This window comes from Corylus avellana, chromosome ca3 (assembly GCF_901000735.1).
Source record: "Corylus avellana chromosome ca3, CavTom2PMs-1.0".
Classification (NCBI taxonomy): Eukaryota; Viridiplantae; Streptophyta; class Magnoliopsida; order Fagales; family Betulaceae; genus Corylus; species Corylus avellana.
This window is the reverse complement of record NC_081543.1, coordinates 28426115-28453553: the sequence shown is the minus strand read 5'-3', so window position 1 is coordinate 28453553 and position 27439 is coordinate 28426115. Positions and strand designations below refer to the sequence as shown.

Below are 27439 nucleotides of genomic sequence, written 5' to 3'. Positions count from 1 at the left end.
CCCCCAACCCCAGTTTATCTCTCTCCCCCAAACCGTCGGCCACCACGTCGTTCTATCTCCGGCAACCTTCTCCCTCAAGTGAAAAAAACGCAACACCCCTCTCTCTCTTTCTCTCAAAACCGACTGCCCCTGCCACCACCATCCATCACCACCGGCCACACCATCCACTAGCTACGAAGCGCCACCGAAAAATTCTTACCCATTGTAGAAATCAAACAAAACAACCATGTTCGTAGATAAACAATACCGATCCGACAGCTATACCATGAAATACAATAAAAAGATTGAGTTATGGGTAAGATTTACAGGTCGTCGGAGATAGACGACGTGGTGGCCGGCGGTTTTAGGGAGAGAGATAAACTAGGGTTTGGGGTTTTTTCGTGGGTCACCTGCGTGAGGTCTAGAGTTTTTTCTTTTAATTCCTAACACTTGCCAAAGTGGCGTCATTTTGGTAAGTGTAAGGAAACCCTAATTTCAAGCAAAATGGCGCCGTTTTGCTTGCTTGTTTTAATATGCTTTTTTTTTTTTTTTCAAAAAGGGCATTTTGGTAACTTACCATTGCCAAAACGACGTAGTTTTAAATTTCTCATCATATTTGATGGTAATGAATAACGAAGTGACCAAATTGCAATTGTTTGGTAGTTTGGGGGCTACTTTATCACTTTCTGAATATTAGGGGGCTAAAATGAAAACGGCTGGTAGTTTGGGGGGCTTTTTTATATTTTTTCCAAAAGGGTATTGTAGTAACTTACTCGTAACAAACGACATCGTTTTGCTGTTTCCATCCAAACTGACGGTTTTGACTAACGGAGTGGCCAAAATGCAATAGTTTGGTAGTTTAGGGGGCTACTTTATCACTTTTGAAATATTAGGAGGCTAAATCGAAAACGGCCGGTAGTTTGGGGGGCTTTTTTATATTTTTCTCAAAAAACATTCACCCTTAGCCTTCCCTTTCAAAAAAAAAAAAAAAAAAAGCGAAACCCTACTTTCCGCCGACCGGCCATTGTTTGTACACAACGCTGCTGTCTGCCATTCTCCGAGGAGAAGTAGAAGATGAGAGTCACCCTTGGGAGAAGCAGATTGAGAGGTAAGGTCGCTTGGTCGTATAGGAATTTTATTGCTTCGAGCTTCCACGACTGCTTTGTTCTATTTCGCCATTGGAATTTCGACGGGCCCTTCCGTCCCACCTTCTGTTTCTCATACGGACGTCCACACCACCCTAGCCCCATTCTCCCCGACCTTAAGCTCCTCGCCTGCATAGTGTTTTAGTTGCCTTCAACGAGCGATACCCTCAATGTCAATCACCTTTGGGGTACGTTTTTCTTGATTTTTTTTCCCTCCCTTTCACTCCAGCAATACCACAAACAGCGTTTAAGATTTTCTTTCACTCACTACCCTCAAAATTATATATTCTCTCAACTTGCATATATTTCTCGAATGAAATAGCAAACTTATGCATTCCTCAATCTAATTTTTCATTGCACAGCAATTTCAGTTTTCGGGCAAACGAACAAATTTGATTCAGAGGTTGAAAAATGAAGAAACATGACAACCCAATTGCCAGTTCAAGCAAAACCCAGTTCGAGGACAGTGATGTTGAACACGAATAGTCCTTTTTGGAATTGTGGGTATCCCTTTTTTTTTTTTCCAATTAAAACTGTTTAGGTTCAGTTATTGGAATTTTTCTGAACATTTGTCTGTTTGTAACGGTTAAAATTTGAAATTTTGATTGAATAGTAGGAGGAGGAGGAGGAGATAGAGCGCGAGCTCACAGATGTGACAACCGAAGAAATGCTAAAAGCGCGTTTAGACGGGTCACATTCAGTGTATAAAAAGCCAAATCAAGAAAAGAAATTTGGGCGGTTGAACAAGAATAGGTGATTATTGGCTTGTGGGTTTGGATAATTTTGTTTGTTTGGTTATGTTGGCTTAGTAGTTTTGGATAGTGTGTTGGAAGTGGCTGATTTTGTGGAATTGTGTGAAGGCCGTCAGAAGTGAGTAGCAAGAAGCCGGTGAGTAGGCTCAGAGAGGTGATACAAGCTCCCAAGAGGGTGAGTTTGATTGAGCTAATTTTGTTTTTCGTGAAATACTTTGTTGTTGGTTGTTTTCTAGAGGATATTGATAGGGTAGTGTTCAGTCTTTGTGTAATTGTTTTGCAGTTGAAACTGAATGAATGAGATTTGTTTTGTTTTGTAATTTATGAGTTTTGTGAATTGAGTATCTTTTTTCTTTAGTGTTTATGATATGTTTGGTTGCCAAGGGTTTACAGGAGAGTAACGGTGGAAAAGTTTATGAATTTATAGCAAGCAACTGCTGCTTTCTGTATAAGTTCTTTTATATTGATGTATGCCATTTTTTTTTTCAGGTCATACGTGACCCCCATTTTGAATCTTTATGTGGTACATTTGATGCGAAGCTGTGAGTCCGCTTATCTCTCTCTCTTTCTCTCTCTCTGTGCGTGTGACTTTTTTGGTTTTTGTTTAAGTATATGATTTTGGTTGTTTTCTACTTATAAAAGAAAAAGATTTTGGTTGTTTTCTTGGCATTTAATTCAATTCACCATATTTTGGATCACTATCTTCTTCTTCTTCTTCTTCATCTTTTGTGGGTCTGCTCAAAGTTTGTAAAACTATCTTGAAGCTACTTTACCTTATGTTTTACTAGAACAATAATCAGGTATCCCTCGAGTCTAAAGGAGTTAGTGAGAGCAAGTTTGCAGGACAGTGTAAACCTTGATATTTAGGTCGTGGCTTGTTCAAATGATAAAATATTGTTATCTCTTCTCTGGTTTGAATCTTGATTCACATTCTCACAAATGTTATATTTTATGCTTTTCCAAGTGTAGGACTAAGTGAGTGCTTCTAATCTAGTATCTATTGAGAAATATATATATATATATATATATATATATATATATATATATATATATGTTTCACATTGTCTCACATTCTCACAAATGTTATATTTTATGCTTTTCCAAGTGTAGGACTAAGTGAGTGCTTCTAATCTAGTATCTATTGAGAAATATATATATATATGTGTGTGTGTGTGTGTGTGTGTGTGTGTGTGTGTTTCACATTCTCACAAATGTTATATTTTAAACTTGGAATATATATATATATATATGTGTGTGTGTGTGTGTGTGTGTGTGTGGGTTCAAATCCTCTCATCGTTTTTTTGTTCCTTTTCCAACCAATCCATTCTTGAGGCTGTAGTTAAAATTAGTTTTTTTGTTCCTTTTCCAACCAATCCATTCTTGAGGCTGTAGTTAAAATTATCTGTTAGGAGGCTTTAAGTGATTGCCAACTATAAATATTGTAGATCATTTACATGTTAGTTGTTTTCTTCCCGCACTACTAAGTACAATTGTACATATTCCCATAGTTTCTTTAATTTTTTGTATACGCAATTTTTTTCATATGAATAATCTGCCGTCTATTGGATCTTACAGGTTTATGATCAAATATAATTTTCTATTTAAGAAATATGATCCTGAGATAATTGAGGTAATCTATTCAATTTATGAAGTATGTGAAATCGGCGTTGAATTTATTGTACTTGTTTGTTTATTTTGCCTTTGTGAATTTATTGTGGATATAACAGGAAGAACAGAAGAAATTAGACAAATCCAAGGATCCATATGCCGTCAGTAGATTTAAAAGCAGCATATCTTGGATGGTAGGTGTCTTCCCTTTCTTGGATGGTAGGTGTCTTCCCTTTCGGAAAGAAATGTAATATTGATTCTAGTTGTTTATTTAACCATTGTTTTTTGGTAAGTGGCTCATGTGCTCGACAGGACTTGAATCCACCCATTACCCCATTCTTTTGGGTGGTGAAGTGCCATTTGACCTAAATGTCATTGGCATGTTCTTTTATCTCACCATGCTATATGTTCCTCTAAATTTTTACTTCTTCCAGAAATATTGGTGCATTTACTTATTAACTTTCTTACTGTTGGTCACCTGCTGAAAGAGAGGCAATCTTCCTGCTGAAAAAGAGGTAAGCTTTTAAATTTATGATCTATTTAATTTTTTTTTTCTTCCAATTTATTCTCCTTCTGTGTTAACTTCTCTTCTGTACACTCTATTTTGGATATAACAGAAACTACGGAAGCAATTACAGAAATCGAATGATCCCGAAGTCAGTGGTGAATTAAAGAACCGCTTATCTTGGATTGTAAATGCTGGCCCTTTTGGAAAGAAATGTAACATTGATTCTGTTCATTTATCTTACTATGTTGTAAATTCCTCTCCATTTTGTTTTGTTTCTCTGGAAATACACAGTGTGTTTAAATATTAATTTTCTTCCCATGGCTCACCTTTTCAGGACAAGCAGTTAAAATCTGAGTCAAGTCGGCAAACTGAGGCAGCAATTCTGGCTGAGCACATGCAAGAAGAAAGAGAGAGAAGCAGCGAAGAAAGGGAAACAGCCATTTTATCTCTCCAAAAGTAATGTTATCCTCCTCCCTCTCTCTCTCTCTTTGTGACACCATTTGTCTATGCTTGTGGAGAGCATGTCCCATACGGAAGAAAAGCAAATTATCTATTGGTCGTAGCTTTGTTATAAGAGGACCTATATACCTGTGGAAATCTGGAATTAAAATAACAAGAAGCACTTAGCCTTGAATTACGTGGAGCTTTGTGCTACTTTTGTAGCCATTGCCTTATGTTGGTAATTCAAGCTTTTGAATCAAAGTTCTGACACTGAGTAATCTGAGCTTGTGTTCCTTATAACCAAGCAAAATAGTTCGTTGAGAATGCATATGAGTGGGATTTGGCAGTGTGGTGGTTTTGGTATAATGGCAGTGTGTGGCTTTGCACTAGTATTAATGGTGATGGTGAAGATGTGGTGCTTGGTTTATATGTTTGTTGTTGTAAACTTATGTTTCCCCTTTTTTGGTTGTGCTTAACTACTTTCAAGGTGCATTGCCGTTCACATTCATTTCTATTGTCACTGTTTTTCATATTTTACCACTTCTAAGATGACGAATGGACAAGCTCACCTCACCATTGACTCGGTTCTTTTATTTGCAGGTGCACTTCGGCAGCAAAGGCTTATTGAGAAATATGAAAATCTCAAGGTATGGTTGTTTGTATGTTTGTTAGTTTTGTTCAATTGATTGGAGATCTCAAGGCATATATATTCAACTTTTGTTGTGATACAAAAAATTATAATGCGTGACAACTATTACTGCTTTTAGTTCTCACTAATAACATTTTTTTAATCTCAAAAAATTTGCTCAGGCATCTGGCAAGCTTGATGCCTTTATTGAGAAAAGAAGAAAGAAGAATGCTGCGAAGGACCACAGATACATGCCATATCGCAGGTCCAACGACAGTGAGCAGTAAAATTTATTGGTTTCCCAAGTTTTGTTTGCTTCAGAGGTTTATTTATATCTTGGTGGTAACATCTACACTTTGTGGGGGCAGTTGGGGTGACCTTTTCTTGGTCATCGCATGCTCCTTTTGGGAGTAGTACGTACTACTATTTATGATGTCACAGAAGAACATGAAAAAGGAGAAAGGAACTTGTCACTGCTATTTAGGTTTCATTTTGCTTCATAGTTTGATTTCTATAATCTCATGGAGTCATTTGTTGTTTGCATGTTGCTTTCAACCCCAAGCCCTCGTTTGCTTAGGGTGTGTTTGGCCTCACGATTTTGTGGACCAACCACACGTTTTAAAAAAAATTGCTAAAAGTATTTTGTTTGGAAGTGGATTTGAAAAAAAATGATATTTTAAAGAAGAAAAAGAAAAAGAAAAAAAAAACATGTTTTCAAGCCACAAGTAAGGAAATTGAGTGATGATAGAGAGAACACTGGCGTGCCAGTGTTCTCTCTATCATCACTCAAGGAAGTTTAACATGATTTTAAAAGTCAAACCAATTTTATCATAAGTTTGTTAATTATGGTTTGAAATTACTTTTGGTTTTGAAAAACCCAGCGTTTTGAAATTGCTAAACCAAATAGAGAATTAGTCAAAGACAAATGAAAGTATTTTATTTGGCACGGCTGGGTCCTAGCAAGTCATGCGGGGGTCTTGACCGAGTTTTGGCAGGGTTTCGGCGGTGGCTCGGTGAAGTTCCGACGATGTCACGGTTGTGTCTGTCAATTTGTGAATGAGAAGCTCAAACTCAAAAAATGGTTTATGAAAATTAAATAAGTTTTCTCAGTCAAATTAAAAATATCTTTTGTCCAAACACCAAGGCAATACATAAAATATTTTTATTATTACAAATGGAGCAGAAATACTCGGTCATAATAAAAGACTTCGCTTAAACGTAAAGAGAGGATTAAAATAGAGAATTAAAATATTTAATCTTATTATCAAATTAATTAGATCATGAAGTTTCAATTGCATCAGGGTTTATTGTATAGTTTGCCGTAGATCTCAATCCTGCATAGTTTCCAAATCATTAAAAATCTCGTAGGCAGAATTTCTTAATAAAAAATAGTAGATACTCAAATTAAATTAAGACTTATTTTAGTTTGTAAAATATTATTCATATGAACAACAAACACCTACAAAATAACAATAATTTCATAGAACTATAATTATTTATTACGATTATATATAAGCCTCATTTTGTGAGTTTTTTTTTTTTGGGGGGTCAAAATCCAATCAATAATTCATGTCTAAATATTGTTTTTTTGGTGTCCAGGTAAATTGTAAATGCAACTAAATCGAATTTTCATAATTGCAATTATCAGAGACTTTCTAAGCATTTTTTTTTTTAATTAAAAAAAATGGTTTATCGATGTTGGTCACTGCCCCGGCCCACTTAAACTCTAACGTACAGGGCGTGGGGTGCATCTGGGCAGTAATAGAACATGCATCGACTCGAACCCACAACCTTGGACTCGCAAGGTAGTGGTTTGGTTCATATTATAGCAATTATGCACCGCCACATTTGGTTATAATTTGTTGACATGTGTAAGCATGCAATTGAAGTACACTCTCACATATTAAGTTATTAGCACAAGTCAACGTGTTGTAAAATAATCAAAAAATTTCACTTTAGACCCTTGAATTACCGCGTGTTTTGAGAATGTCCACAAAGTTAAAAAACTCTCAATTTGAACCTGTCAACTTTCAATTGCAGTCAATTTAAACCCATCTGTTAGTTTTTAAACATTAAAAGAATTTTTTATAAAATTTTAAATTTACCCTTAATTTCAAATTAATTTTTTTTTTAAAAAAAATGATAAAGGTAAAATTGAGAGTTTTTAAAATTTAAAGGGTGTTTTTAAAATACGAGATAATTTAGGGGTCCTTTGTGAAATTTTCCCAAAAAAAATTGTAAGCATATGATTACTTAAAACCGAAATGCCACATTTTCAGGATTAGGATTCCATATAATTTCATTAAAATTATATATTCTAAATTTTTTTTAAAAAAAACTTGAACTTTTAAGTTCCAAGATTTATGACGTAATTATTCAAAGGCAAGAGTGGAATAAAGGGTAAGAAAGAGAAAGAGAAAATCATATGCCACCCTGCAATCTTCACAGCAGTACGTGGCTAGTCGTAAAGCGACGCGTGCCCCAACAATCACCGGCCCACCCGGTTAAAGCAGACCCAGCACCGCTACAGCCAGTCACCACTGTCTCACACTCTCACTCACTTCCCGCTCACTATAAATAGAAACCCTTTTGTGAGCTCACGGCCATGGCGGTTCCGTACGAATATCGAGACCCATTTCATCAGCAGAAGCTTCAAGGTTTTTTTTTTTCTCTTACAAAGTTTGTTGCTTTTTCTTTTTCACTTTTGTTTTTTTTATCTAATTTTGTTGCAGATTTTGACCTCTTTTGTCCTTTTTTTTACACTGCTTTGAATGAATTTTCTTGGACAGTGGGAAACAGACCGACATTTTCTTTGCTTTATAATGGGTTTGACTGTTTTTGACGAGAAAGATGAGTGGTTGGTTGCTGAGAAAAGAAAAGGAGAAAAAAAAAAAAGCTTCGAGTTTATAACGTTTGGGACTCGGGAAAACCATCAACCCCGCTTAAACCGAGACGGATGTAAAACAAATAAGGCTTTGTTTGATTTTTGGAAAGAATGGGGAAAATCAAAGGGACCATCTAGGGAAGTGGGTTAGTTTCCAATTTCTTCAGCATTTATGAAATGGGGTTTGTTAAAATGATTTTTTTTTTTTTTTTTTTTTCACACCAACCAAGCGGAGTTTTTTAGGTAAATATAATGGCTTCCAGCCAAAAGAAGGTTAATATATAGTGCTGTGGAAAGTTTTGTTTTTGGAGATCATCATACTTTTGTGCACAGTATTGCATATGCTTTATGCTTATTTATATTGTCAATATATATAATTTTTTTTGTTCTCCTAATTTTGTGAGTAATTGTGCGTAATGATCTTGTTTAGAGATGGGAAGACCGAAGATGAGTTCATTTAATTGAAACCTGTGAATTTCGACGCATGTTTATATCATTTGGTACTTGGTAGTTATGCAATATGCACGTAGAGAAGAGCTGTGCCTTTTGTTGTCCAATGCGTATGGTTCTTTGTAAATCTGTTTTCGATGTTTTATGTTCATTGTATTTCGCTAATCCGTTGTTATTCTTGTTCTATTTTGGTGGGTAGTTCTTAGATTTGGGCTTTAGCTTTATCTTTATTTACTTTACTGTTTGTTTTCAACTCGTCTCCCTGTTCTCAACTTCTTGTTCCTGTTTCTGCTCCATCTATATTTCTGGGTATCCCACTCTATTTTTTTTTTTTCTTTATTGGCCAAAGTAGATATCCTACTATATTATTATTATTATTATTATTATTATTATTCCTTTTTCTGGTCAAATACACAACAAAACAAGAAGCAAAAACAAAAAGTGGCCAAAAGCCGAAACAGGGGGGATAGACTCAAGGGGATTTAGATTACTAATAGAAACAACAACTACGGAGTAGAGGTGGAAATGATTCCACAAGATAAGGTGGAGACAGCCCAGCTAGTAAGATTATGTGTAGGCCACTTTGCATTGCGACTAATTTTGAGGATTGAACAAAGGGGAACTTTTGTTTGAGGAGGAGGATATCTTTGATGATTGACTCTATGCGCCAAGCTCCAGGGAGATTTTTGTTTGATATCCGACACATTCCCTGTGGGTGGGGTGGGGTGGGGTGGGGTGGGGTTGAGACTTTTTTCCTTGGACTTTTAAGAACTATTTTCCCTAATACTATACTGGAGCCAAGAAACAAAGAAACTTAAAGAGATTCTTGTAATCTAAATTAGGTTGATTCCATTGTAGTTCTCTTGAATGATCCACGGATTCACACAAATGTACACACACACATTCTCTTTGGTGTGAGAGCTGACATAACTATCTATGTGCTTGTTGTGCATGTGTTTCCTGCTTGTAGGTATTCTTCTCTGAGGGTTCATCTGTAATTTCCATATAGCCTTTGATTCTCATCGGAAAGGCTATTAGGGAATAGGGATGGCTCTAGAGACCTTTGTGGATTCCAACTTTCAAATGGCAGCACAATCTCTGGCATCGACTTGGCCGACTGGGGGCTTTGTGGGGTCCTCAAGTTCTGATAACTTGCCACCAAAAGATGATCACTACCAGGCTGTGGTAGCTTCCCTCTTGAATGCATCTTCTGGAAACTTGCCAAATACTGCATCTATGATTGCACATATGAATTTAGATAGGGTCTCAGGGGAAATGAATCTGACTGCCTTAAATAATTCAACAAATGGCCTGAGTGGTAGGCCAAGTTCCTTAGTCACAAATTCCAAACCAGCACTTTCAAAGGGTCCTCATTTGCATAGAAATTCCGTTAGCAACACGGATTCTTACCTAGAGTTGCCCACATCTCCTGCATCATTCTCCTCCCGTAACCTAAGCTCAAGCTCTTCAGTTCTTGACGGTTCCTCCATTGCACAGCATACATCCTATTTAGACACAAACTGTGTACAAGTTCATAAAAGGAAACATCAGCAAAAGGTTGCGGAAATGCATAAAAATTCACTTCTAAATGGCACAAAGCAGGACAACCGCATGCCAACGCAGATGCATAAGAAACCTAGATTAGACATCCAGCAAGAGGCTATTATGCACCAACATATTCTTCAGCAGCTACTGCAGAATTCAGATTCAGCACAATTGCGAGGACATGTACCCCAACTACAAGCACTGTTTCAGCAGCATCAGTTTCAAAACCAGAAGTGGCAAAAGATTTTGCAGTCTATTGCACAGTATCAGGGAGTTGACATGCAGCAGCAGCAGCAACAACAGCAAATGAGGCAGCACCTGCAACAGCAAGCCCTGCATCAAGTACCTGCTATGCACCCATCTAATGAAGGCATCTGTTCACGCCGGTTAATGCAGCAAATATATCATCTGCGGCAACGACCAGCTGTGAGTTGCTGGTTCAATTGACAAATTAATGTTATTTGTTATTATTATATCATCCCTGCACTCAGTGATACAGCTTTAAGTTGGTCTAACCCTTCTTCTTTTTTTGGTCTCTGTAGGACAATGGTATTTCTTATTGGAGGAAATTTATCGCAGAGTATTATGCTCCTTGTGCTAGGAGAAGATGGTGTTTTTCTTTGTATGATAAAGTTGGACACCATGCCTTTAGTATGATTCCCCAGACAGCTATGGTCAGTACTCATCCTGCTGATCCTTTTTTTTATTTGACCATGATTCCAATTTCGTAAAATATTTCTTCTACAATTGAATTTTTGTAGAAGAAATACTTTGAGCATAACTCTTGAGCGACTGAATACCCCTTCTGCAATGAAAGAGAAATTATTTTTGTTGTATAAGTGAATTATTTTGTACTTGTGGCTTCAGATAGATGGGCATACACTGTTCAAATACTCATCTTTAATGCATTCCTTGACATGATTTCTTGTTTGTTTCTGGTTCTTAGTCTTCCCATGTTGCCTTCAATGTTTTGTTGATTGCTTAGTAAAATGGTAATTGTTTGTTGTTTCTTTTTAAAGGATGCATGGCAATGCAACATATGTGGTTGTGAATCAGGAAGGGGGTTTGGTAAGGAAAACAAAGTTCTTCTTCCCTGCTTTGATTATCTTAATCTGTTGATTGCATATAACTTCTTTCTACATTTTGTTGCTTGGCAGAGGTGACTTCTGAATTACTTCCTAGGCTCAATAAAATGACATTTGACAGTGTGATGGATGAACTATTGTTTCTCGATTTACCACATGAGCGTAGATTCCCTTCTGGATTAATGATGTTGGAATATGAAAAAGCAGTTCAAGAGAGTGTCTATGAGAAACTTCGTGTTGTTCGTGAGGGTCATCTACGCATTATTTACACCCATGATTTGAAGGTGAGAAGGCCCCTTCATATTAAGTTGTTGGGTTGATGCATATCTATTGTTCATGTTGATCATGTTCACTGCAAAATCTTATGCATTATGATGATATTTACATACTTTTTCTTTTCTTTTCTAGATATTGTCCTGGGAATTTTGTTCACGACATCATGAAGAACTTTTGCCTCGAACTTTCCTTGCATCTCAGGTAATGAGTCTTTATTGTGCTCTGTATTTTGTTTATGGTTGTTGAGTTATTCTTCTTGGTGTTTGAATCTTTCATATGATCCATTGCTTATTCTTCACATTCATACCTGAGGATTTTTATGATCTTGCTGTGTGTAACCATACTGTAAATCTTTGACTCATGCCTGGTTGCAGGTTAATCAGTTGGTTCATGCTGCACGGATGCATAAAAGCACTGATGGTGGAAGTGTGTCTGTTGTGGTGGCACCAGAGGATTTACAAGCAAATTGTGATACGTAAGAAATCATTGGCAGATATATTTTATGCAATAAATTGTCAACCTATTCAGTTTTGTATCTCATTCATTGTGCCCCTAGTTGAAGGACATATTGAGTATTCAACGTCATTCTAGTTGATCAAGAAATTTATGGATTAGGAACAAAAATTTGGTGTTTTGAAAATTGTCCATGACTGTATTTTCCTGCCTTAAATTCAAATAAAGGGATATCATGTGTCAAAAGAAAAAGAAAAAGAAAAAGAAAAAACGTATTTTCTTTATTTAGGTACATATATTTATGTTTCTCGGAACTGCCATGGGCAAGGTTTACTCTTTATTGTAATAAAAAAAGAGTAGAACACGGTATTGGATTTGTTACCCAATAATAAAAGAAAATAGTGTCACTTCCTGAAATTTTAATAATGACTATGCTTTAACTCATTAAAGCCTTAATTTAAACAAATTAAGCCATCATTTGCAGGTGATATCTCAAAGGCCCCTTAGATATATGTGAATGAAAATCTTCTTGTGAGCTGCTATATTTCATGCCTCTTTTCGAGTCCCCAGCCTTTTGTGGTAATCCAGAGCTCGTTGAATGAGAGAATGTCATACTTGGAAGGTGTTATTAGTGCATTGACTAAAAGTTCTCTGTATTCAGTTTGATCTGCTTATAATTGAACCTGGTAACGAATATGGCCCGCATAACCTTTTGAAATTTATGGTTTTAACAGAACAGCAGGACCAAATATGTTTGCTTTGTATTATTGTAAGCTCAAAGATATATGTGCTGCTCTAGGTATACTAGAAAAGTTGAGCTTTGGGAAGACAAGACCATATGAAGCAGTTATTATTTATTCCCTCTTCCACTTTAAAAGGTAGAAGGTAAATTCAGTATAATTCATGAGTTGATCTTGTCTTGATCATTTATCTTACTGTAGGTTCCTCGTGGCTGGAAGTCAACTTGCAAGAACTTTGGACCTACAGCTGGTTGATGACTTTGGCTTTGCCAAAAGATATACCCGGTGCTTGCAGGTACATCTTAACAATTTACTTTGTTTGAGTTTGAAACTAATATCGAATATTTTGATTAAATACCCATTACAATTGTTTAACAGATTGCTGAGATTGTCAACATTATGAAAGATTTAATGACTTTCTCCCGGAATAATAACATGGGACCAATAGGTAAGTAGCGTCTTAGATGTGTGCAGTTAATGGCGTGCAATACTATCTCCACTCTTGCTTATTTTGGGTTTGGGTTTTCAATATGGTTTACCAATGTCTTTGGTTTTTTATCTTCAATGGTGCTTGCTTGTCACTAGTAACAATTGATGATATTAATGCTTACGGGCAATACTTTCTCCACTCTTGCTTATTTTGGGTTTGGGTTTTCAATATGGTTTACCAATGTCTTAGGTTTTTTCTCTTCAATGGTGCTTGCTTGTCACTAGTAATAATTGATGATATTAATGCTTACCTTTTGGATTCACTTAGATATTTGATGTGTAGAGCATAATAGATAAATTGGTATTTAAGAGCTTCAGAATTGGTCTTGCCTGCGGTTTGTTTTTAATACATTCTCATAGCTTCTAGCCATAAACCTTCACTTCTATTATAGTGGTTGCTTCATTTTATTTTATTTTATTTTTTAACATATAAGGGTTAATTGTAGCTATCCACCTTAAGCTATGGGGTGATCCAGAATGTCCTTGCTAATCTACAAATTTCTGCAATTAATATCTTAGTTTGAGATTAATTTGCAATGTTCAATTCGGCATCCATATCAGTGTCAAAATTAACATATTAGGGGCCAAATGGGTGGTGGGTGCACTAATCTATCAAGATTAATAGATTAGTGTATATTAATTTGCAATGTTATTCATCAAAAAAAATATGCAATGTCTGTTCCACCTCCTCCCATTATTCTATATATGTGGACACTGATTTGGATGGAGGATGGAGATTGCAAATTAATCTCAAAATTAGGATGTTGATTGGAAACATTTGTAGTTTAGGGGCAGATATGAGCCCATAATTTAGAGTGGATAGCTTTAGTTAATCCTAGTTATAATATCTGATACCATTGCTCATTTGTAGAGAGCTTGAAGAATTATTCCCAAGAAATCACCACAATGAAGCTTCGGAAAGAGGGGTTAGAAGAAAAGGAGGGTGTTGGGAGTGCTCAAGGTCTGCCAACTGACAAGGATAAGGTGATTGCTGCATCCACTGCTCCTGGGAGCAACGTAAATGAAAGTCTAGTTATGACCAATGGTGTACATTTGACTAGCTCAGAACAGGGGGCATTGGTGCTTCCAGATTATTATCACAAATTGCTTAGACAGAACTCATTGACCTATGATGTGGGTGAAGTGAAGCAGCAGAGTTATTCTCCTTATGTGTCCAACCAGGGTGCACCTTTTAAACCATATAAAGGTCCTAAAACCTCAAGTTCAGGGCTAATCCAAAACTCACGAATGGACGGTTTGTCAAGTTCTCATTCCTTGGAAGGCAGCCAGAATAAACCGGACCAGGCAATCCAAAAGATACTGCAGGAGATGGTCAACAACAGCAGAAAAGTGAATGGGACAGCTGGGGACAGAGTTATCCGTGAGGTTGGCAAGAGTACTGTTGTTGACTTGCCTACAAGAGGCAAGGAAATAGATATTGTTCGAAATGTGTTAAGTTCTGGGAACGTCGCAGCGGTTGGGGTTGGGGCTGTCCCAAGAAATGCATTGGGTGGTACTGCCGGGAGGATCAGCAGCTCAGGAACTGTCTTTAATAGAGAGTCCTCTGAGTTTTGTGTCAACAACAGCTACATGAAGAAGAGAGAACCTGATGTCCTGGAGAAGCTGCATCTGCCCGAGGGGCTTCTAAATATGATTCATGGTTGTCATCAAAATGGAGACTATAGTGGTAACAGTGATGATATGTGCTATGGATGGAAGGCCTGACAATTTTGGGTTACTTGTTTTAGTGGATTTGACACGATGTTGGGAGGTAGTTAGCATCGAGTTTGTACAGTTCTGCAGCATTTTTTTGTTCTGCCCTTTTACTAATATCACATGAAGTGAAGAACATACATTATTAATTGCTTTTTGAGTACAATGCTACAAGAAGTTGTTAGCTTGTAGCTTGTTCAGTGTCATACAAGTGTAAACTGATATCCTTACAATCTTGAATAGCATTGACAGCCAGGTGATATTGTACTAAATAGCTTGAATTTATACTGGATCTTCTGTTGTGTAATGTAGTGATGGATTTGATTAGATAATTACTCAAATCCTACATCATATAGGCTCTGTAAAAAAGGGGACAGCCTAATTTAGATTACATCCTTTAATAGCATCTCCAACAATAAGAGTTATTTTAACTACTCAAAAACTCATCTCTTTTTTTTTACTTGCTCATATTTTAATATAAATTCTCTGGTAGTTGACAAGTTATTCTCTTTAATTAAACATTTTTAATAATGAGAAAGGAGAGAAAGAGGAAAAATAAAGATGAGAAAATAATAAAAAAATCTTAAAAGTTGCTGTAGTAGATTTTCTATTTGAAAATTCACAATAACAAATTCTTAAAAAAATTTCATTTTAGAAGGTCTGCTGGAGGATGAAAACAACACATAATTAACTTAAAACAAACACATGTTTGAAGGCCATCTCATACATTGGCATTGCATTAAAGACCTCTTCACTGAATTATAGTCTCTGAGCCAAAAGTTCTATGTTCAAAAGGCAAAAGCAAGTTCCATTTAGGCATTTCACAAGTACAATCCCAAAAGTGCAAAAAGTGGAAACCGAAAATGAACAAATAAACAGCAGGTCAAGGAGAAAAGCAGTTACAATTTAATTGCTTTTACAGCACTCGAATGTCAACTACTGATTACCCAAAATTCTAATACAGAACACCTTTCGAGACATTTCAGAGCACATCTTCACACTTTCGACCAAACCAATAGAAAACATAAAAAAAAAAAATACACATGGCCTGGCTTACATACAAACTCTAGGATTAGAAAAACCATCTAATATTTGTAGAACTCTCTCTACCTCTTATAATACACAGCTTCCTATCTACAGAGGCTTAACTGCAACTCAAAAACGCTTTAGCCTCTCTTTAAATTCACTTGGGTATATAACTACAGAGTCTAAACAGAGACCACCTTTGGTATGTGTGCAATCAATCTGGGTCATAGAGAATTTAATTTTGGTTGTTAAATTGGGGTTATCCACAACAAAATCCCCAACGTGGTAGTAGTTCCATTTTCCAGTCTCACTAACAAAGCACTTTGATGCAGCATGCTGACCATCTGAAGTCCATAGCTGAAACTGCACTGGCTTTATATCCCATCCATGAACGTGCTCGGTAGTACAGATTCGACGACCAAACCTCTTGGATGCCCGTCCCAGCTGCAGCCTGAAGAATAGGCTGTATGTGCCCATTGGAAATGGGAACTCTACCTCCCCATCAACTTCAAACCACCAAATTTGCTGGAGGTATGCAACAGTGCAGAATCTACATGCAAGGAACAGGAACTTCAAATCAATTCCAGTACTTTATTACACTATGTATGTATAGAAATAAAGCAGTCCGGTTATACAACCGCAATGAGAGCACCAACAGATGAATGCTTTCCAGTTCTTCAATCTAAACAAACCCAAGCATCCCTTGAGCATCAGAAGATATGCAAGTTACTCTAAGATTGAAAGTTAGGGGAAAATGTTCAGAAATCGAGGCCATGTCATTCACCATCATAAGCGTGGCAAATTATACTGCAAACAAGTGAAAGAAATTCAACCCTTTCCACTTCAAGAAACAACAAAAGCCTTTTAACTTCTCAAAGCTTTTCTAATCAATATAAAGAATCACAGTCAAAAAAATAATATCAATTTTAATTTTAAGATAAAACTAGTTGTTGCTGATATTTTCTCCTTGGATTCCTTTTTCTCCTTCAACCATTTCCAATTCAAGAAACAACAAAAGCTTTTTAACTTCTCAAAGCTTTTCTAATCACTATAAAGAATCACAGTCAAGCCAATATATATGTATATATATAAACCAGTTGTTGCTAATACTTTCTTCTAGATTCCTTTTTCTCCTATAATCTGAGCTCGGAGAAGAAAGAGATAAGAGGGCTCTACAGAAAATGTGGGTCAGAAAAAGCACTATCTTTCCTTTTTTTTATTAGTTTCCTTGCATATGTACAAGATTGAATCCATTCAATTTCTAAAAAAGGATTACTAATCCTCAACTTTTCGATGAATCTTTTATCAGTGGATGTCAATGACCTAGTTTTCTCATCTTTTCAACCTCGGTTACGCCCTTGCACTTTTATTAGTAGTTGAAAGGCTACAAATCTCTACTTTCAGGTCAACCCAGCAACATGCAAGAAAAGTAAAAAGGGAAAGAGGGGAAAAATAATATTCCATTTGAGTCTCTAATAAGGCTTTGAAACTCTGATTGGCGAAGTCTAATTTCATATACGAGAAATCAATTTGTTTCCCTGAATCCTTAACAGTATGTTGTTCTTATTTATTTTTCCTTATAGCTCGTTTGTAATCCTCTTCAATACTAATCATATAAGCAGTCCCCGCTATGTATTCTGATTCTCACACAAGTGTGTTTCTCTGATCGGTCTGTGAAATTTAAGTCATGCCCTTTGTATGATACAAAGGGCATACAAAGGGCACAAATGATACAAAAAAAAGTGCCCCAAAATGGTTTGAAGGCTCATCTCTACGAGTTTCATTAGTAAGATACGCGTGTTTCTAGTACTTCTACTCTTTTGGTTTTAGTTACGGAGTCGGCTCCTATTTGCAATTACTTAGATCTGTTAGTGGTGAGTGAAATTACTTCTTAACTTTAGCCCAGTTTGGGAGCTGATGCTTGCTCCCCACTTCATCATTTTCTCCTAGATCTTGGCTTAGAACTAAATTGACATAAGAACTTGTTTCTTTTTTAAGTTCTAATCAGATTGGGCAATAAATTGGATAAGTTTCTTGTCCCGGTTCCTTTTTGACTTGATTCCATGAGTTCAATCCACAAGGTACTTGTTTAATTTGAAACACTTGTTTACACTTATATAGCCTTGAGGTTAATTATGAAACCGTTGGGTCACTGAATTAAATCTTATAAAATCAGTTATTGGGGGAGACTAATATTGAGTTCAAGGATATGATTATCATGTTAATACCAATTAGAGCTGCCTTAAACATTAAGATCTTCCCAATAAACTGAATGGAATAGGACTTCCTTCAAATGACCTGTATTTAACAAAAACTTGCTATTGTACACAACATAGCTTTTCTCTCTAAAAATCCAATCCAATTTTTTTTCCCTTGAAAATAAACTGAGAGGTAAGATGGTAAATAACAAAGTGCAGCGCATAAACTTGCTCCCGAGCAAATCAAGTCATTATGAAACCAAATACATATATCACAGTAAGTTCAGAAATTTCAATTGTAATAGATTAAAAAAATAACAAAAAACCTACTTTGACAAATTCCAGCAAGGGAATTCCCCGAACCGTTGGAGTTTCCATCATCGATCTAAAAGATACATAACAAGTAACATACAATCTTTCCCATTTCCATTGAAAATCGACACAAAAGTTAAAAAAATGAGCCTGAATCTCACCTAGATTCATCAGTTGGGATGTGATTCCAATATCTTCGATCATCGATCCCTGTGATCGCTAACCCCTTTGAGGCAATCGACATACAGACACCACCCGTACTTTTATGCAGCCAAACTTTCTGCAAAAAGCCCAATTTCATATAAGTCAGGAACAGATCCAAATCAAGAAAATCAAATAACATGAACGACCAGACTCCTGTTTGGCCACAGAAAAAGCAGAAGAGAAGAAAAGAAAGACCTTTTTCCGTTTTATTACAACAACAATCATTTCCAATCAAGTCAGATAGAAAAATTTCTGGTCAGAAATAATGAAAAACCAGTATCTGAAAAAAAAAAAAAATTAAAAAAATTGATTTCTCTTTCCTATTCACAAATTTTTTCAGAATCCAAACAGGAAATGAATCCAAAAAATTTATGTTCGTTCCCACGTTTAAAAGAGTACAAGTCTCTTAAATGAATCCCGATACATACAACCCGATCAAATTCGAAACAAATTTTCAATCTTACGACTTAAAGCCGTACTAATTTCCCAACAAACGAAAACCCACCCCAACAAATCAAAAACAATTGCTTAAAATTGGACTTTTATCTTTTAATTTTTCCAAATTTTCTCAGCACACAAACAGAAACAACAAGAAAGAACAATACCTTAGTACCCCCATCCAAACTATTAGCCCGACAAAGCCTCGCATAAATCTCTCGCTTACCCAAATTTCCCGGCAACTCACCCAACACTTCCCGCACAAGAGCTTCATAATTCGACGGCAACTTCGATTCCCACACGAAATCTGCCAAGGAAGCCCCGCGAAAGGCCCGATTCAGCCTCGCCAATTTGCAAATCTCCAGGGGGTCCAAGTTGACCAGAAGCAGGGCCACACAGCTCTCTGGTAAGTCCCCTAAACTGGGTTTTGCTTGCAAAGCCAGAGACCCATTAGACCCATTAGACCCATTAGAGCCAAGAGACCCTATTGGCCCTAAGAACAAAACAGAGAAACTGGCACCCATGAAACAGAGCAGAGAGCAGAGAGCAGAGAGAGAGAGAGAGAGAGAAACAGGGAGAAAAGGATGATTCGCTAAAAATATCGAGTTTTTGATAAAAGGGATTCAGAGAAGCCAAGAGAGAAAGGGGTGGTGGTGTGGCGTGGCGACATGGAGTATTTTAGGAAGGACGCGTAACAGTTACGGGGGTTTTGTTTGTTTTGGTGGTTTTGTTTGTTTCCCGAGAAACAGAGGGTAGACAGCCGATAATGATTTGGACGGAAAGCAGAGGATGAGGTGGTTGTAGGTAATGGAGCTTTGGATTAAAATATAACCAATAAATGTAAGGATTCTGCCTTTAGATTGTTGGATTGGACTTTTGAAAGAATTTGGAAGATGAATGATATATATCTCAAATTTTTTTTAAAAAAAATAATGTGTTATTAGTTTATAAGTTTTATTATTTTAGAAAATGTCTCATCAAATCCAATGTTGGTTGACAATCATTTGGAAACCAAGAAAATTTTGAAAGTGTAAAATGTAAATCTAATCTGTGGATGCTGACTTGTAAGAAGATCTGAAAAAGTGGCCCATTTAGTTAATGGTTTTAGACTTTTTTTTCTTTTTAAGGAAATTTACAAAATTAGTTTCTTGAGTTTAAGATTGTCACAAATACTTTATAGATTTTAAAAGGATAAATGTTATGGATACTAACATAAATCTTTTACTAAAAAATCGGTATTTATTGATTCTCGAATAATTTTTCGATTATCTGTAATGACTAAGCTTTGCATCATCTTAATAAAAAAATTATTATCCTTAACATTTATCTTTTAAAAGTCATAACTATGCATAACATGTCGGTGTAAGAAATAACTTATTTGGTATAAATTTCGGTTATTTTTTTTTCGTAAGGGTCATTATAAAAGTACATATTTACCCTAAAAAAATTTATATAAAAAAAGAGTGCTAGGTGGCGGACCACCCCCTTCTATTCGAATCTAGAGGTGGTTCAGACACTCAATGCCCGTTTTTATTTTTATATTTTTCTAGTGTAAATATGTAATTTCGTAATAACCCTGACAAAAAAAAAAAAAAAAATTCCGAAATTTGTAAGGAATGAGTTATTGTTAGTGTTACACAAGTATACCAAAAATAGCTATTTGTCACTTTTGAAAAACTCAAACGTAAGAACTAATTGAAACATTCACTTTTTGTTTTTGATCCTTTTTTTTAGGTCAAAATTAAGCCCAACAAAAGAATATGAAAATGTTTTTTTTATTTTTTATATTGTTATAATATTAATTAAATAATTCAACTTATTATTTTGTATTGGTTTAAAGTTTTAAGATAAAGGTTGATTTAACAGGGTATCAAAACATATCTACCTGCTAAAAATAAAAGCATATATATAACAAAAATATGAGGCTGAAACAAACAATTACAATCAAAAGCACAAAAATAAAACCACGTATTTATATAAATTTTGGTACTTGGGACATTCAAATAAGTGTTAATTAGATCAATTGTCTAAAGTGTTTTATATATCTTTTATTATATATGGTTGATTTTCATGAAAAAAAAAAAATCACAATTTTTTTTTTTTTTTTTAAAAAAAGAAGATAAATAGCTTCCCTGGTGGTATCAGAGCAAAGAGGTTCAGTTGATTGGGAGACATTAGTTACTTGAGGATATTAAGTATGGATTAATGACCTATTAGGTGGTGATCACTGCTGAAGCGTTAGGTTTTAATCAAAAGAAAAAGTAGAAGAATAGATTTTGGGGAATTAGGATTTACATGAGTATGCACTCAATAATAAGTTGATTGGCGCAACACTAAAGTGGAGGTTTTATAATAGTACTAATTTGTTTAATGCTTTGCAGGCATTGATTAAAGAGGAGAATACGATTCAGGTTGTCTTAATGACTAGAATGATGATGGGTGAAGATTGCTAGGTTACCACCTCAATAATCAAATTTTTCATATGTAGATAGCTTATTTAATATTAATGGTTCTCAATATGTTATCAGAGTGGCGCAACAAGGAGTAAAGTAAGTAACGACCTCTAGAAAGGAGTGCATTTAAGTTGGATCTAGAGTGAAGTATTTGCTTAAGATTAGTGTCACTGTTAGATAGTGATTAATTGCAAGTTTTTTAGGGAGTAACCAAGATTCAGAGGTCTAGTAGAGGAAGGGTTATAATGAATTTTGATGAAATGAATTTAGTATATTCTATAACTTGAGGACTAAATTGTTAAAAATGTGGATCTTGTTAACACTACAATAAATCTTGTGATAAGTGGGATTTATGATTCTTACAAGGAGATATACATTTTGTACTGCTATGGCTTAAATTGTTGAGAAATTCGTGGTAATGATATATTGAGGACTTTGAAGAGAATGCCAAGATTGGTTAAGATTAAAATTATTAGAATTATATCAATAATGGTCATAGGAGTGACCGGATGATTATTTGACCATCATGTGTGTTGAGATACACGAACCCTGATATCTAGACTATGTACATCTGATATTTTTGTGGTTAGTGTTTAATGAAAGGATTTGAGGTTTTGAATGAGACTAGGAATTTCTTGTATAAATTGGGTTCATAAATTTGCATGATTCTATAATCTTCACTATAAGGGTAATATGGATTTATGATGTATATGTTTGGTAAAGTTGGATAAGTAATTCATCTAGATATATGGGAGTCATAATTTTTGAAACATTGTGGTATTTTGACATCAGAATTGAAGACGTATTTTGAGATATCTTATTGAGTCTTAGGGATGTGATTTGTTAAAGGATTCAACATTGACATGATTTCCATGGACTAGTATGGGTTGCTAATTCTCATTTTTGGAGTCGGTTGACCTTAAGATATAAGTGGCTATCCTTAATTTTGATTATGGAGTAAAGGTACTAAAGTTAATTGATGGTTCATCTTTAAACGGCGTTTTGAGGAATATATTACTTTGGGTAAAGTTGGATTCATTAGGATTATAGGATTATTGTTATGGTGCGAATTAGTGGATTTAAGGATGATTTTCTCGAAGGAAATTACATCATAATTGTATTGCAGTGCTTCGTTTGGAAGCTGTTTTCGCATAGGTATGATCCATGTTATGGTTTGAGGTAAATAGTAAGAAAGATTACTATTGGTCAGCAATGGAAATTTCAATTTAAGTGACAAATCAGTAGATGTTAAATCAATCATTTATCAAAGGTCAATTTAAGTTTTAGAGAAGAGGATGGCCAAAGATAAACTCATATTATGATATGGAGACTGTCTTTCTTAAAGTTACAGGGAATATTTGGTAAGTGTGAGTCGAGGCATGATCATAGTTTAATAGTTTGATTAACACCCTGGCAATATGGTAGGAAGCTCATTATTGTATCTGATAATCAAATTTCTTAGGTAGTTCTGTGACAATTGAAATTGGAAGAGGTAATCTAGTGGTTGATCGACTTTTGATAATTTTGTTATGGATGATTCTTTTTATGGTTGAGGAATATATGGGGCCGAATGGTTGAAGGTTAGGTTTTTGATTTTCATGTATGGGAATATTGGTATAAGCACTGCAATTGCAAGGTATAAATGTTAGAGGCATCTTATTGAATTCAATTTCAGATTTATAAGGATGAGGAGTTGTTAACGATTGTACTTGTGTTTAAGAGTAATAAGATTTGATAAGATTATGGGTTATTGATTCTTGTTGAGCCTCAGATGAAAGTATAGATACATGATGACATCTTAAAAATTAGGTAATATATGTGGCAAAACTTTGGGTTGAAATTTTCCTCATTCAAAGATGCACAACATATCCAAAAATCATAGTAACCCATAACTGTTTGGTACCTCAAAAGTCCCACGAAATTCGGTGCCTCTGTTTGACTGAAATTCCTGTTTTGACACTTGCATCTTCTAAAAATCATAACTCCTTCTACAAGCATCCAAAATCATGAAACCACTTTTAAAATCTTCCTTTCTCATCATTCTATAATGTCTTAAAACAGTTTTATTTAAGGTCACTCATAGAATTTTTGGTATCCAAAACAATGTGACTTTTCTTTCAATAACCACTAAAATTATAACTAGCAATTTTCCATCATCTTTCACATTAAGTCTATTTACCTAACTCCATATAAATCTTAATAAAATTACAAATCCTCCTTATCCTTGATATTAAGATCACCCTTATTCTAGGTATAAATTTCGGGGTATTACATCTTACCACCTGTAACGCCCCAAGTTCTAGAGGTAGAGCGATTGGGAACAATTGTAACATATTCATATATAAACAAAATAAAAATAAAAATTCTCCTCTTTAATCAATGCCTGCAAAGCATTAAACAAATTAGTACTATTATAAAACCTCCACTTTAGTGTTGCGCCAATCAACTTATTATTGAGTGCATACTCATGTAAATCCTAATTCCCCAAAATCTATTCTTCTACTTTTTCTTTTGATTAAAACCTAACGCTTCAGCAGTGATCACCACCTAATAGGTCATTAATCCATACTTAATATCCTCAAGTAACTAATGTCTCCCAATCAACTGAACCTCTTTGCTCTGATACCACCTGTAACGCCCCAAGTTCTAGAGGTAGAGCGATTGGGAACAATTGTAACATATTCATATATAAACAAAATAAAAATAAAAATTCTCCTAATATAAGATCATAACGTCACCAGAGTACTATAATTTTTCGTTTATAAAATCACAAACACATAATGTGTTAGTATTCAATAATCTCATAAACAATAAAATTACACCGTCTATGCTTAGCCCAAGCCGTCTAGTCTATAGAATGGAGTCCCAGACACTTCTACTGCTACTGCTCCTGCTAGTCCATAAAGTAGCGATAGGATCTTTAACAACTAAGAGGCCCACTGGTACCCATGTCTTCAATTATTACGATATACATATAGAGCAATCTGAAAAAGATGTATAGGGAGAAGGGGTGAGTTCGACAACTCAGTAAGTAGCCACAAAACCAAGATGCTATAAAATATTCAATGCAGATGTTATGTTATAATATCAATTATGCACAATTAATAAAATAAATGACAATTAATTCAAGAATATTAGGTGACTTATGAGATGTACAAGCACTTCCTTTTTCTTTCTTTCAAAACTGCTGTTTTACCCTTTTGACCCGACGCCACAATTTTTACCGTGAGTAGCGCATGTTGGCTTGTCCCGAAGGACCTATATGCTTAGTCTGTCGTCACAGGGGAGAGCTACCAGGTTGGGAATTTCGCTAGGTGAAGGCCACTTGGCTGGTAGCACACACCTTCTCGTAACCGTCCTTCGGTGTGCTTGCCCTGCTACCCTATGCGGTACCGATCGTCACTATAATCGTGTCTCGGGTTAAACATTTAAAACCATGAATGCACATATAACATTTCATATGATCTGTAAGCTCATCTGTAACTGTATGCTATGCCATGAAAGTACATATAACATTTCATATGATCTGTAAACTCATCTGTAACTGTATACTGTGCTATAAATGCACATACAACATTTCATATAATCTGTAAACTCATTTGTGCCACGAACTTTGAGAACTCTTTTCATTCATAATTGCAGTCATGTATAAATCATGAAATATGGTAACTGTATCAAACTTCTTAAACAATGACATATGAATAAATAAACTTGTCATTAAAATATGGAAGAAAGTGCAATTGAAAATCATATAAGTGGATTCTTTATAAAATCCCCAACATTTTTCAAAAGATTTATAATAAAAATTTGTTGGGGTTTTTGGTGTTGTGTCCCCTTACCTGGCATTGCATGCCCTTATTTTGAATCCGCATCCAACTCACAATTCCTTGAAGAGTTCTCAAATTTTTTATTTCTTCATCCTCTTCTCTTTTTTTTTTTTTTTTTTTCTTCTCTCTTCTCTCTTTTCTTTCTTTTCTTCTCTTCTCCCTTCTCTCTTTCTTTTCTCCTCTCTTTCCTTTCTTTTCCTTCTTCCGGATCTCACGCTCACTTGAGCTGTGAGCAATTGAGAGGATTTGCTCTCCTTAAATACCTACGTGGGACATTTTCCCTTGAGAGCTTTCTACATGCTTGTTCCACATGCAGCGAATTCCTTCTAAACCACAAAACAAGTGTCCACCAAGTGTCCCACATACATTCAATTTCCTCTAACCACAAGACAAGTGTCCAGGAATGTATTAAGAAGATGACACCTTAGAACCCCAGGTGTTCACCGAGAAGGCAAGGGCAACATGCTATATAACACCTGTACCTTTAGGTGTCAACCAAGCAACTTCTCATGCAAAGCCACGTGTAATTTTGACCTTGGTAACTTGTCAAGCTTTAAAATCCTCATGCATTTACATTAAAAAGTGATCATAAAAATATACAATTAATCCTTAATGAACCTAAACCTTTTGACTAACACATACCAAAAAATCGTGGCTTACAGGCATCATTAACCCATCCAATTAATTTCCCAAATCGCAGGTACTTCAACTACTCCGCAGCTTGACCTATTAAACTTGGAAAAATCATAACTCTTTCAATTTAACTCCAAATGACACAAACTTTGGGTTGAAATTTTCCTCATTCAAAGATGCACAACATATCCAAAAATCATAGTAACCCATAACTGTTTGGTACCTCAAAAGTCCCACGAAATTCGGTGCCTCTGTTCGACTGAAATTCCTGTTTTGACACTTGCATCTTCTAAAAATCATAACTCCTTCTACAAGCATCCAAAAATCATGAAACCACTTTTAAAATCTTCCTTTCTCATCATTCTATAATATCTTAAAACAGTTTTATTTAAGGTCACTCATAAAATTTTTGGTGTCCAAAACAATGTGACTTTTCTTTCAATAACCACTAAAATTATAACTAGCAATTTTCCATCATCTTTCACATTAAGTCTATTTACCTAACTCCATATAAATCTTAATAAAATTACAAATCCTCCATATCCTTGATATTAAGATTACCTTTATTCTAGGTATAAATTTCGGGGTATTACATCCTTCCCCCCTTAAAAAAATTCCGTCCTCGGAATTTGCTACTAGCAAAACTTACTTAGAATTTCCTTCCTTGAAGTACAATGTTATCAGCATTGAGCTTTCAGGATATAGTTCTAGTATTCGTTTGGCACATTTTACCATCTACATCCACCATTTAACTAAGGTCAAGTGTTGTGAGTAAAGCATAGCTCCTATACAAAAGAATGTTCAAACTTGATACCCATTCCAAAATCAAATAACGTTATACGTAAAAAGACATGCACATATCGCCTTAATTCTATATCATCAATTCCACTAATTTACTCTTACAACAACCTACCTTATTAACTTTCAGTATGTACTTTGACCTAACTAATTGTACTTCTGAAGCTCTTCCTATTGCAATGTAGTTATTCCTTAAAATCCAACCAGCCATGAGTCATTCAAAATTGTTAACCTTATTCCAAATTACCTCATACTTATCTTTATAACAAAATGTTTGTTATAGCCCAGAAAGCAACTCACTCACCCTTAAGAGCATTAGCTACCTTAATTATGACAAACATCAAACTCTAACTGACGACTTAGATGTGGTAGACAGTAAAGAACCATATAATAAAACCAAAATCAATGACCTAAATGAAGCAACCTTTCCACAAAAATTCAAGGTGGCTAAATACCATGTGACCATCTTTCCTTCCAAAATTCACTGTTGATTTTGCAAGTAAACATAGTCTCAACAATTCTAATTACAATGGTTAGTCTAGTCGACGAGTACACACAGTAAAATCCACAAGGCTTTCAACATGCAGTCCATAATCATTGACACACCTTATTTCCTTAATCATGCACGGGATGATTTGTACAAAAATCCCATCATTCCATAAACTATCTAGAAATACAGAAGTAGAACGAAATCACTAAAATTATATGAGTGACCTTAAATAAAACTGTTTTAAGATATTATAGAATGATGAGAAAGGAAGATTTTAAAAGTGGTTTCATGATTTTTGGATGCTTGTAGAAGGAGTTATGATTTTTAGAAGATGCAAGTGTCAAAACAGGAATTTCAGTCAAAC

At 35.3% G+C, this 27439-nt stretch overlaps 2 protein-coding genes and 1 pseudogene across 4 annotated transcripts; 2 read left to right on the top strand and 1 right to left on the bottom strand.

Moving 5' to 3' along the window:
• Positions 1 to 1535: 1535 nt before the first annotated feature.
• On the top strand, positions 1536 to 5563 carry LOC132174358 (uncharacterized; annotated as a pseudogene).
• A 2083-nt stretch (positions 5564 to 7646) lies between these two features.
• Positions 7647 to 14985, top strand: LOC132175363 (probable transcriptional regulator SLK3). Of its 3 annotated transcripts, none has more exons than XM_059587293.1 (10): positions 7647 to 7718; positions 9366 to 10366; positions 10483 to 10614; positions 10960 to 11008; positions 11098 to 11309; positions 11434 to 11502; positions 11676 to 11776; positions 12696 to 12789; positions 12873 to 12942; positions 13855 to 14985. In XM_059587293.1, exons 2-10 carry the CDS (start codon positions 9443 to 9445, stop codon positions 14706 to 14708), a joined length of 2505 nt encoding a protein of 834 aa, XP_059443276.1. In that variant the 5' UTR covers positions 7647 to 7718; positions 9366 to 9442; the 3' UTR covers positions 14709 to 14985. The 3 variants fall into 3 exon arrangements, with proteins under 3 accessions (XP_059443276.1, XP_059443275.1, XP_059443277.1); XM_059587292.1 differs by lacking the exon at positions 7647 to 7718 and adding an exon at positions 8007 to 8091; XM_059587294.1 differs by lacking the exon at positions 7647 to 7718 and adding an exon at positions 8311 to 8505.
• Positions 14986 to 15577: 592 nt separating this feature from the next.
• On the bottom strand, positions 15578 to 19700 carry LOC132175299 (F-box protein PP2-A12-like). The gene is made up of 3 exons (XM_059587188.1): positions 19042 to 19700; positions 18394 to 18512; positions 15578 to 16272 (listed from the first exon to the last, which is right to left on the bottom strand). Exons 1-3 carry the CDS (start codon positions 19396 to 19398, stop codon positions 15852 to 15854), a joined length of 897 nt encoding a protein of 298 aa, XP_059443171.1. The 5' UTR covers positions 19399 to 19700; the 3' UTR covers positions 15578 to 15851.
• Positions 19701 to 27439: the final 7739 nt, after the last annotated feature.